This window comes from Ceratosolen solmsi, unplaced genomic scaffold, assembly GCF_000503995.2.
Source record: "Ceratosolen solmsi marchali unplaced genomic scaffold, CerSol_1.0 scaffold3, whole genome shotgun sequence".
In the NCBI taxonomy this organism is placed as follows: domain Eukaryota; kingdom Metazoa; phylum Arthropoda; class Insecta; order Hymenoptera; family Agaonidae; genus Ceratosolen; species Ceratosolen solmsi.
The window spans coordinates 2119202-2130783 of NW_011948428.1; the positions used below are offsets into that span (position 1 = coordinate 2119202).

At 34.7% G+C, this 11582-nt stretch overlaps 1 protein-coding gene across 1 annotated transcript in view; it reads left to right on the forward strand.

Moving 5' to 3' along the window:
- The first annotated feature begins 2851 nt into the window (after positions 1-2851).
- LOC105363688 (agrin) overlaps positions 2852-11582 on the forward strand; it is a 53362-nt gene continuing 44631 nt past the window's right edge. The window contains exons 1-2 of the mRNA XM_011501439.1: positions 2852-2906; positions 3437-3673. Of these exons, the coding sequence (XP_011499741.1) occupies positions 2852-2906; positions 3437-3673 (292 nt within the window). The remainder of the gene's footprint in view (positions 2907-3436; positions 3674-11582) is intronic.

Here is an 11582-nt window from a genome sequence, read left to right on the forward strand (position 1 = left end):
TCCCACGCCCCTCTATCGCTCACTCTCCTGCGTACACGTTTCATTCCGCAAACTAACGTGCGCGCGACAACTCGAATTACCTCACTTAAGTTTGTAATTGTTAATTAACTAAATCCAAACTAGCCACTTTCGGGCCCGTGCTAGCTACTCTCCACGAGCCCGTTAAATTATTCAGCCGACTACGAAATTGCTGGACGCACGCGAGATTCCCAGCACTGTGACGGGGATCAAAGCCTACCGTGCTCTTTCTCTACACCCTTTACTCTATTATTTATTCAAGCACTCGAAAGCATTAATTTTTCTACTTGAAGTTATGCCTACCTTTTGTTTCTTATCTCGCGTCGATTTATTTTATTAGCTCGATATTAAACGCTTGCACTAGGACTTTCATCATCTTGCAATAAATATTTTTTATGGCTTGTTTCGATAATTATATCTGCACGTAATGTTGGAGTGATGTGAAAGTGGCGTAACTTTAAGCAGTTATGTAATTTGCCTGTTCAAGTTTATTTAAATATTTTGAATAAATCAATAGTCCTTTGTGCGCAATAGTTCCATGATCAATACTTTAATGCTAACTGAGCCACCTCTCGTCCCACCTTTCATACGCACGTGAAATAAATTTTGTAAAGTAGATTATTATATTATGAGCAATTAACTTTATGACGTTGAAAAATTTGGATCCATAATAATCATTGGGATAGAAGAAATTAAGCTACGGACAATTATAATAATATTTTGTGACGATAAAATATAGAATGAAACGTTCGATTATGAAATCCAGTGTGTAAATGTAGATTGGAATAAAAAAAAAATTTTTTAAATATGCGTATACATTAAGTTTTTAGTGCTAAATTGAAATCAACAAATTTGAAAAGTAAAATGGAAGAACTTTTATGTATGTTTTTTTTTTTTTTTTTTTTTTTTTTTTTTTTTATATAATATTTCAGATATTATCATCTCAAGGCAGATTATATTCTATTTTTATACATTGTCAAACGTGTTTTCATGAAGTTTAATGGACGGCAGATTTTCACGCGGATATGTTTTCAAATACATTTCCTTTTAATTATAAACGTTCCATAGTAATCAATCTTGTAAACATTGGGATTGGATAAACATTTTCTTAATAAAACCATTTCGAATAGTAGCAAATGTACGCTTAACATCGTGCGAAAAGATTTTCTTTCCCGCCATATCTCATACGTTATTTAAACAAATTAAGCACAACTGTGTACCCGAGTAATGTATTCTTATAATTAAAAATTTTAATATAAAAAGTTTAATTAGCCAAGGTGCATGATTTTCACGTACATATAATTCTATGAAATAATTCTATAATTTCCTAACGAAATATGATACATGCCTGTCTCATGCACATATGCACAAACGGCATCCGGTAATATTGCATCAACGGAATTGCCGCGGAAAGATGTCCGACGGACTCGCGCCAATGGTTTCCGACGAACGCATTTATCTCTTGAATAATTAATCGCTTAATTTACGCAAGCAAACGCCACGATTCCGATGTTTTTAATAATCGAATTGCTGAGAAGGATGGGCATGGGGATGGGGGATGGGTTCCTTCGAGCCTACGAGTGTGCGCAGATGTTTTAAATGTTACAAATTGAAAAAGGCAGACAAGCCTTTTTCATTTAACCTTTAAACGAATTCTCTGTGTGGACTTAATTCGGGATAATATCTTGATTATAGAATTGCTTATCTGGTTTCTCGTAAAAAATACATTAATGAAGATTACTTGTGAATATCCATCAGCTATTTATATGGATCCAATTGGGAGAGTGTGAATTCGAATTTTTTTATTGCAGATATCGAACGAGTGAACTGCTAAGAATTTCAAAAAGTGCGAGGAATTTACTTTACTATAAAAATGAAATTTCAGCCCCTGTCTGCTATGTTTATGCTAATGAATTTAGCGAAGAGTTGCTACATTTATCCTACAGGTATATTTTTCAAAAACTTTTTATGGTGAAAATTCTTTTTACCACAATGTCTTAATGTGTAAAAATTTTTGCTGAAAATGAGGTCGCAATATTATACGATTTTTTTTTATTTACATTTTATTTGATTTACAGGACCATGTATTTATTAACTCAATTATTTATTAAATGCCTGTGAAATTTTCCATTTGACCGCAACTAAAATCCATATATTCTTTTATGAGTTCGAAGAAAATGGGATTAATCGAATATTGATGAGAAGAAGAAAGGAGTTTGTAAATAGAGAGAAATTTACTTTCTACGCCAAATAAATATATAGTAAAAATAAAATTTTACTCAGATTAAAATTGATTTTCACTCTATCGTGGTTTTTTAATGAACTCGCATTAAATAAAACAAAAAATTAGATGAATAAATTAACTAGAAGGCTAGTCCAACTTCAGTCCAGTTAACTTGAGAATTTTCATCAATAGGACGTTTATAATTTTACTCTTATTTCTATGGGAGGAAACTGCGGCATTTATCAATTTCATCGTCTACCTTTTCACATTGATAAAAATTCTATATAAAGAAAGTACGTTGCCATTAACTTGAAAAAAAAAAAAAAAAAAAAAAACGTCTAAGAGTTTTATTATAAATTTGTAATTACATACTACGTGGAGCACTAATTAACATATTATTATGTGTTTTACGTAAAAGGGAATAAATAAAGTCTTTACATCGTTATAAAAAAATTTACATCTCAGATGAAATCGAATCGCAAAATGTAAAATTTATCCTATAATAATGCAGAAACTATCTATAAGGAAATAAAAAGATTTCGCTTTCAGCTAACTTTGTGCCAAAAATAAAAATCAATGGTGATAAATTGTATTGTCCGCATAGGACCCATGACCTTTGACCCCAATTACTCTGTGACACTTATAGCTAAAACCAAGCCTAATGGTATGTTTGACCTTTGAGCTTTTACCTCTATGACACGTTGGCTACGGGATAAAACTGAAGTGCATTCGCCCGATTACTCTGATCTCCATAAAACCATACCAATTCCCATTTGCAAAGTCAACCACTCGATTACAGATATCATCGTTAAATCTCCGATAGCGAATAAATTACGATTTCTCCTATATCTAATATCCTTAAAATAATTAATATACCACAATTTCATTACTACAATATGCTCCCACAACCGCACCGATTACCCATGCATACCACTACATTTCCATCACCGGTGCGTCAAGCTCAATACAGACTGCTTCCACTACGACTAAAATCCCTTCCCCGAGATCTCCATCTCCGCAGTTCCGACAAAACTCGCCAGACCTAAATCAAGATAAAGAAATCGGACGTTAGTCGTGTCCTCCTATCCCAAGACCCTCTCACCGCAAATACACGCACCACGAATTACCCATCGCTCCCAAGTCGTTTAACAGCCGACGCAACTAACGGCCTCGCGCCATTATTTTCTGTTACAGAGAAGATCGATCCATGCGAGAAGCTTAACTGCACCCTCGGCTCGCAGTGCGTACGCAGCAAGGACGGCACCGAGGCCAAATGCGAGTGTCTCGAATCGTGCCCGAGCCTCGGGGACCACGAAGGCGCGGGTCCGGTATGCGGTACCGACGGCGTCGACTACCCGAGCCTCTGCGATCTCAATCGACAGGCATGCGCCACCGCCGCCAACATCTCCGTCGCTTTTCGCGGCAAATGCGGTAAGGCATGATTATACGACGAAGCTTATACTCGTATCACGAGGACGGGCAGCTTGTTTTTCCTCATTCGCTCGAACGATCCCTATAAAAATCATTTATCACCTTTCGCCTGGCTTCGCTTGCCGTGAATTAATCTGCTTATCAATTCGGCGCAAGTCGCCTGTCACTTATGAATTCACGTCCTACCCAAGCACAAGCATTTAACAGTTTGTCGATTATAATACCGGAAATGCGAATGATGATTGACTGCTTGTTTAACATTGGCAATCCATGTATGATCATATTCATTGGTACATTGTTGATGTTGAAACAACAATTTGGGAAGAAGCACCGATAGCGCGTCTTTGCGCGTTATTAAAGAACAATGGATTTTGTGATTTTACTTTACCAACGAGTATATCTGTTAGCGGTAATTTTCGGTAATTTTCGGTAATTTTCGGTAATTTTCGGTAATTTTCGGTAATTATCGATAATTTTCGGTAATTTTGTGTACACGCGTCGCACTTTTCGCACATGATGTAAGCTTCGAAAGCATACAACGTACAGCGCTTGCATTTCGAACTATACGTCAGCTTAGAATAAACGGCTCGTAAAATGATAATGAAATCACGAATTATGAATAAATTAAAAGGGGAATAGTCGAAGTGATAATAACAGCGTCTCTTGTTGCTCCAGAACGTTCCGTGGCTCAATAAAACGATAAAGCTCAGGCTCGAACGTATCTGTAAATTTATATTGCAATTGTCGGGGCTACTGGGGGGAGCAAAGTTTTATTTTCGTTAGATTATCGATTAAGCCACTCTCTCGTATAACACCATAACAGCCGCTCGTTCCGTAATCTCCAACTGGCCAAATGCTTACATTCACTCGGACAAATTTATTTACAACAGCGCCAGATCAATAATATAACGCGCATTTATCCGAGCGAGATAAGCAGTGATTTGAAGTGGCGCTCGAGGCGGGCGCGACTTCCGCATTCATTTCTCGTTTGATGAGGCTGTAATTTATTAGTCTCGGGGACATAAACATTGACCCGAGTGTATTTCAAATTCGGGAAATCCAGAGGGTCGTGACAGTAGACTCCCAGTGCTCACGGCGCATCGAAAACCAAAAGTGGATAAGTTTCGCGCTTTGATAGATACTTCCCGAGACGCGGTCGCTCTCGGAAGGAAAAAAAAGTGTGCCATCGGGAAAAGAGGGGCGGGCTGGCTGGCCCTTGGGGCGCATGGATACATTCGTATTACGGAGGTCCGAGAGCGGGAGAAAGGCGCGGCGCCGTGCGCATATGGATATTTCGCGAGAATGTAATGTATCGAGGCCATAGATTTTCCCGGAGCACCGCACATCCCCTTTCCCCGCCCGATAGCGCGGCTCCTGTATCGAAGGCTATTATTCAGCCGGCGCACAATAAGGGAGGTTACATGTCCCCAAAACCAATTTCTCGTGCTCTCTCTCGTTCTCGCTCGTTCTCGTGGCGAGTGTACGTAATAGTGGCGCAGGTGCGCCGCCGACCTCGCCAGACTAAAAAAGCTCGAGCGTCATTCGCGAAAAAATGAAAATAAAAGGGAATATAAGTGACGGGCTTTTTCCAATTTTAACTCTTTGGAAAAAAAATGAGTGCTGTACTCGGGCAATGGCTCGGGACATTTGGCTTACCATTTCTTAGCGTTATTTTATTAAAATATCCACTAATGGCCATTCGGACTTTTGCCCTTCTTATTATTACATTGTCTTTCTACACACGCACGCTCGCACACGCACACGCACACGCACACGCACACGCACACGCACACGCACACGCACACGCACACGCACACGCACACGCACACGCACACGCACACGCACACGCACGTATGTATATAGGACGTGCTCAATTAGAAAATTTATCATGTATAATGGGAAATGTATAATTGCAATTATGACGATGCTATTACATATCGTTTACGCGACTTGGCATTTATTGAGCTTTCAAAGTATTGAAATACTTTAAAAACTTCAAACGTAATGCTGTCGATGAAAGTCATATTTCGGCATATTGAATATTTTACTGGATACTTGATTATCTTCATTTGACTAATATCAGTGATAAACTATAAATTATCCAGATCTTTTTAATAATAATAATTAATATTCACTGCTATTAGCGTGTTTATTAATTAATTAAAATACGTACGCGTATGGGTGCATATTAAAGCAACTGCACGTATGAATAAAAGCTCTATATATAATTAAATGGGATCTCTTAATTTCATGACAATCAAAATTTTTCACCATTACATCTCGAATTCTATATTAAATTCATGACTTTGACATTATTATTATTATTATTATTATTATTATTATTATTATTCTTGTTGCTGCTCCTGTTGCTGCTGCTGTGGTTGTTATTATTGTTAGTGATGTTGTTATATTATAATTTTCCTTCGATCGTTAAAATTAATTTATATTTTTTCATGTATTAGAAAAATTATTGAAATATAAAATTCAGGCAATCCAATAGAACATTCTAATATACGTATAGATTGTAAATATTCATATTATTTATTGACATATTATATAACGTCACATTTTAATACATCATTACTAATTAATTATTTAGCATACATATTTTACTATATACTTTTACGTGTTTACTCATATATGTTACTAACTTAATATTAGTTAACATTTAAAACGAATTATGTATTTATGAAAGTACATTATTACAACGTATTGTTCTCCGAAAATAATTTATATTTAATTGTAATATTTCTTAACTATTTAAAAGAGAATAATAATGCTACCGTTGACTTATTGTTTTTTTCTATAATAAATTTTCAACGAATCAAGTTCAATACATTATGATGATATTATACCAGTACTACTACTACTACTACTACTCGCGAATAATACAAATCAAATTGGTCTGTTTATTATATTACCTGGAATTTCTTAATGCCTACAAATGTATATAGAATTTATTGATATGTGTTTTTGATTTAATTGTGCGTTAAACGTATAAATTCTTAATCTAGTACACTTATTAATTATCAATTATTCTACAAATTCCACAGAGTTAACGTAGTCATAGGTACTGTATTATATATCCACTGACATTATACAATTTAGAAATTAATCAAATTAATTTTACTTCTATAAATATAAATTAATAATACAATCGGCTAAGATGGAAAATACTTGTATTACAGGTGCAAGACATTTTTCAAATTCTCATTTAGGATTTTAGCGGAAAAGAACGTTGCGTTTCTTTCTGAAATTTTGTTATTTTTATATTTATGGATTTTCGTATTTAGTCCACTTCTAAAATTAATCCATCTATCAATTCCTGCCATTACTCGTATTTAAATCTAGAATCAGTTATTTTAAATATGCTATAAATATTTTTGTGCTATAGTTATTATCGAATTCGATTGGGACACATTTCTTCATACTTGTTCTACTAAGTCATTATTTCTGAATGATTAGTTTACCAATGAATGATATTCGTTAGTGACTTATTTTTCAAAATATGCCCTATCTAATAGATATTGTCAGATAATCAAATTCGTTACCAGAACTGGCTGTATATCATCATTTTATAAATATATTATTTCTGGAAATACTGTAAAACGTCTGCTTTCGTCACTATATCATTATTTTGCTCTCCTTACATTTTGTGCAAATCAGCAAAATTCAATTAACACTTTCTAAATTAATTAGTTCTGAATTTCATTAATTGCGTAGGTTCGTTCTTTTATAACTGTTTTATAATTTAAATATCTCATATGAACTAATCATAAGTATAAAAAATGACGATTTTCAAATTGAATAAATCATTATAAATTAAGCTACGACGGTGTTAGTACTAACCTATTTAACATTTACACAAAGTCAAACCATTTGCATTTGCATTCTCATTAATGTATCATTAACGTTAATTTATGAAAACAGTATTTATTCGAGACGGATGGATACAAGATGAAATTTGGAAGCATTTATATATAATGTAAATATAAATTTTAAAAGCCATTCAATTATGTCCTTGTTATTTTTATCGCCATAATGTAAGTAAACTGAAACATTTGAAGCGTGTTAATTGTGTTAAGTTTTTTTTTTTTTTTTTTTTTTTTTTTTTTTTTTTTTTTTTATTGACGTATTCAAATTGTTTTTAAGTTTAAATTATAAATATGCACTTAAATGCGCAGTATTTTTTATAGAGGAAATTTTAAATTAAAGCCAATTATTGATATTATAAAATGACCTTCTCTTATTAATATTAGATAACTTAATTAGACTATTGTAGGTAAAAAGTTTTACATGAGAAAAAATAAAGTTAAATAACTTTATAAAATATAAAAACAGAAAAGTTTATAGATCTTATCCTAGAAATAACGAATAAATAATTTATTTTATAAAAGGCAAAATTTATGTTTATATAAAGCGTTTTGAATTACAGAGAATTCACTGACGCGCTATTTCCTATCTAAAGCCCGATCATACCTGCAAACCAAAATAATTAATAAATAAATACCGTAGAATTCGAGAACGTGATATTATTTTCAAAAGCAACATAAATCACTTTGGAAAGACCTATAGCTTCAAAATAAAAATTAAATCAAAATTGTTAAAAAAAAAAAAAAAAAAAAAAAACACACAACAGGCAGTACGAATAATGTCATTATTTTACATCACAATTGAATTTCAAATTAACAAATGAAAATAACAATGTCTTCTAACGTAGCGGTGACGATGACTGGTTACTTTTTCAAATTTAACCCAATGCTACTCCTCGTATTTTGCGGATAAATTTTCGCGAATGTAAAAATCAATAATTTATTACTTGCAAAGTAAAAAGGGGAAGAAAAAAAAAACGCATGCAGATCCTAGGAACGCCGATAATAATCCATTTCATTATAGCCTGATATTGTTATACAGTGCGAACGATTGCAACGGTCCGACAAAACATAAAAATAATACAAGAGCCTACGACTGTAGCGGAGACCACGCTCGCGCGCGCATATGTGACGCCGAAAATACGATTGCGCGATAGTCGCGATAGCTCGACCGACGCGCGAACCGCCAGACAATTGAAATTTCTATTGGTGAGAGGCCGCGTGATTAATGCACCGTTTTTCATAGCACTACATGCCATAGAATTACGATAAAATAGCCGGGCACATGCGATCGCGTAGACAATGACAAATTAGTCAAACGATTGTCGGCCATTCGTCCGCTATTGGCAATGACGGCAGCCCCTAGGCGCCGACCTGGGAGACGTGGCGAGGCCCCAACGCATCCAGATAGAAAGGGGGGGGGGAGAGAGAGAGAGAGAGAGAGAGAGAGACGAATATGTCGTAGGCTCGCGTTACCAAGGTGATGTCCAAGACGTGGCGACGCGAAGTTATCGGGAGCTAACGTGGGAGGAATATTTCGTGGATTTGAGATGGATAGGGCGTCGCGTACTTTGGATCATTTTCGAAAATTTATGTTAAATTTTTTTTAATCCATCTTCTCCCACTACCATCAGCCAGTGCACTTACACGACACTATTTTCTTGTTAATGACTTATCTTAGGAATTTTTTTTCTTAGCATATTTGGATTTAAGTGACCTTAGCGATTACGGCAAGATTACACTTTTATATCGTCAAATATTTTCGTGTGTCGGGCACAATGAAAAATTGAATTTGGCACTTAATAGAGAGGCTTAATGCACCATTTAACATTTGTCGGAGAAAAAAATAATTATTGTTTAATAAATTGCTACAGTCTGACTAAAAATTAATAATATAGGAGTTTGTGCTACATCTGCAATATTCTGCCTCATTTAATATCTCATAAAATTAATTATAATAATAGTTATTGTAAGCTGCTATAATTAGCATGACTTTTATTAATTGCCGCCAATACATGCAAACCTTCCATATAGGTCGCTGAGAATTATTATGTGCGCCGTCACAAAAAGATATTAGAAAGTTCTGATAGGTTATATTCCCGAGCTAATCTAAAATGTTATTGTTCTTTGTTTAGGAATTTTTAGCATCAATGACAGCTATGGCGTACAAGCCAACACTTTCATCAACATGTAAAATTCATTATAACTTTTGAAAAATATAATGATCTAATCTCATAATAAATAATCACACGATAAATCGCTAAAACATCTATTGACGTTCAATTATTTTTATGATTAGGGACGTACATTTCCAAAAATGCCTTTTATAATATAAATTATACATATTTATCAATTTCAGAATCAATATTTATTCAATCACTGTATGTCGCAATAACGAAATATAAAAAGCTCGACGATTAAGAGTAGTTGAAAAACTCCTGTCTCGAAAAATATCAAGCCACTCTTGATTAAAAAAAAATCCATACCAAACTCATCGCGCCGCGACTAATTGTACAAAAGTACATCGTATCGTTGATGTGTATACATATACATTACATTGAGTACGTTAGCTGCATGCGCATATAAGCTTTATAAAATAAGTGGAATAAAAAAATTCAAGAGTGAAAGAAAATTCATTAAACTTTGCACCCGCTACTCAGCACAATTTCTCTGCACTTGAAGAAAAAATCTCACTACACTTAACGCTAGTCCTGAAAACCAAAGGGCTAATCTACTTACGAAACTTAGTTATACATGTCAAAAGACTTTTCGCTTTCTTTTATAATCACGAAACGTCCGTCCAAAGTATCATCTAAAATCCTCGAGAAACTCAAGTTGAGATAGATTGATGCCTTGCGAGTGAGAAAATTGTTCATAAAAATTAAAGAAGCTGCAAATAATCTGTCGTATAAACACAGAATTAATACGCATTTATATTTCACTATCTGGATACTTTTTTAATAATGTTGTAATTACTTTAATTGTTATTGGAAAATGAAACTTTTTTTGACCTTCGTTTATAATGAAGAAGAATATTCAGTAATGACAATGAGTTTAAGAACCGATAATAGTTTTAAAGAAAAATCTTTAATCAGCATCCCTAATGTAAGTAAATACGTAAATTAATATTCGATGATATTCGAAGAATAAAAAAATACATGAGCAATCTTTTAATGTGGTGTGCGAATAAAGGGCTGAAAGAATACGAGTGTATGGGTAAATTTACAGATATAATAAACGAATCGTTCGGAATTCGAGGGAATTAGACAGGCAACGCACTTTGTCCGAATACTATGTTGAATAAAAAAAAAAGCATTATTTCTTACGATTGATCCAACGTCCTATTAAGCACAAATAAACTTGCATTAACTAAACTAAAGAAACTCGACAATCTCATCATGAATATGAACGACACAATGATAAGCACTGAGAGCACGTGTAATTATATCCTTCCTTAATGCAATTAAATGCTTAAAATGCATAGACAGAGAGATCGAATATAATAGAGAACGGTTGCCCGTGATATACATAAATTGCAATAATTGCAACGATTTTTGAGACAAATTTGTCAAACTTGCAGGGAGTCGGCGCCACAAAAGAACAATTACTAATTACAAAATTATATTAATACGAAATATTGGATTATCGTAAAGTGGCATCAGCCGTCATTTAATCATAGCCCGCTCGCAATTAATGAAATAAGAAAGTCGTAATCGCGAGACTTAGATGTATAATATCTAAAGAGTCGAGGAAGCTCGTCGTTGAAGGGAGATACTGCAGAGCAAGCAATGCAGGTTGCTTAATTCTAAGTAAACACGTCGCACTCCACGGGTCCGTGCGCTTCGCTACCGCAGCCAGCGCTATACCTGTCTGATCAAACATTTGTCTTTACCACTCGGTTGATTAAACGCCCGCCAAGTTTGTGCCGCATTCGACGAATGCAGCTGAGGCGATGACGGCGGCGACGAGTTCGTAAAGCGAAAGCGCGAATAAGGCGGGCGCCCGGTAACGAATGAGATGGGGGGGGGGGGGAAAAG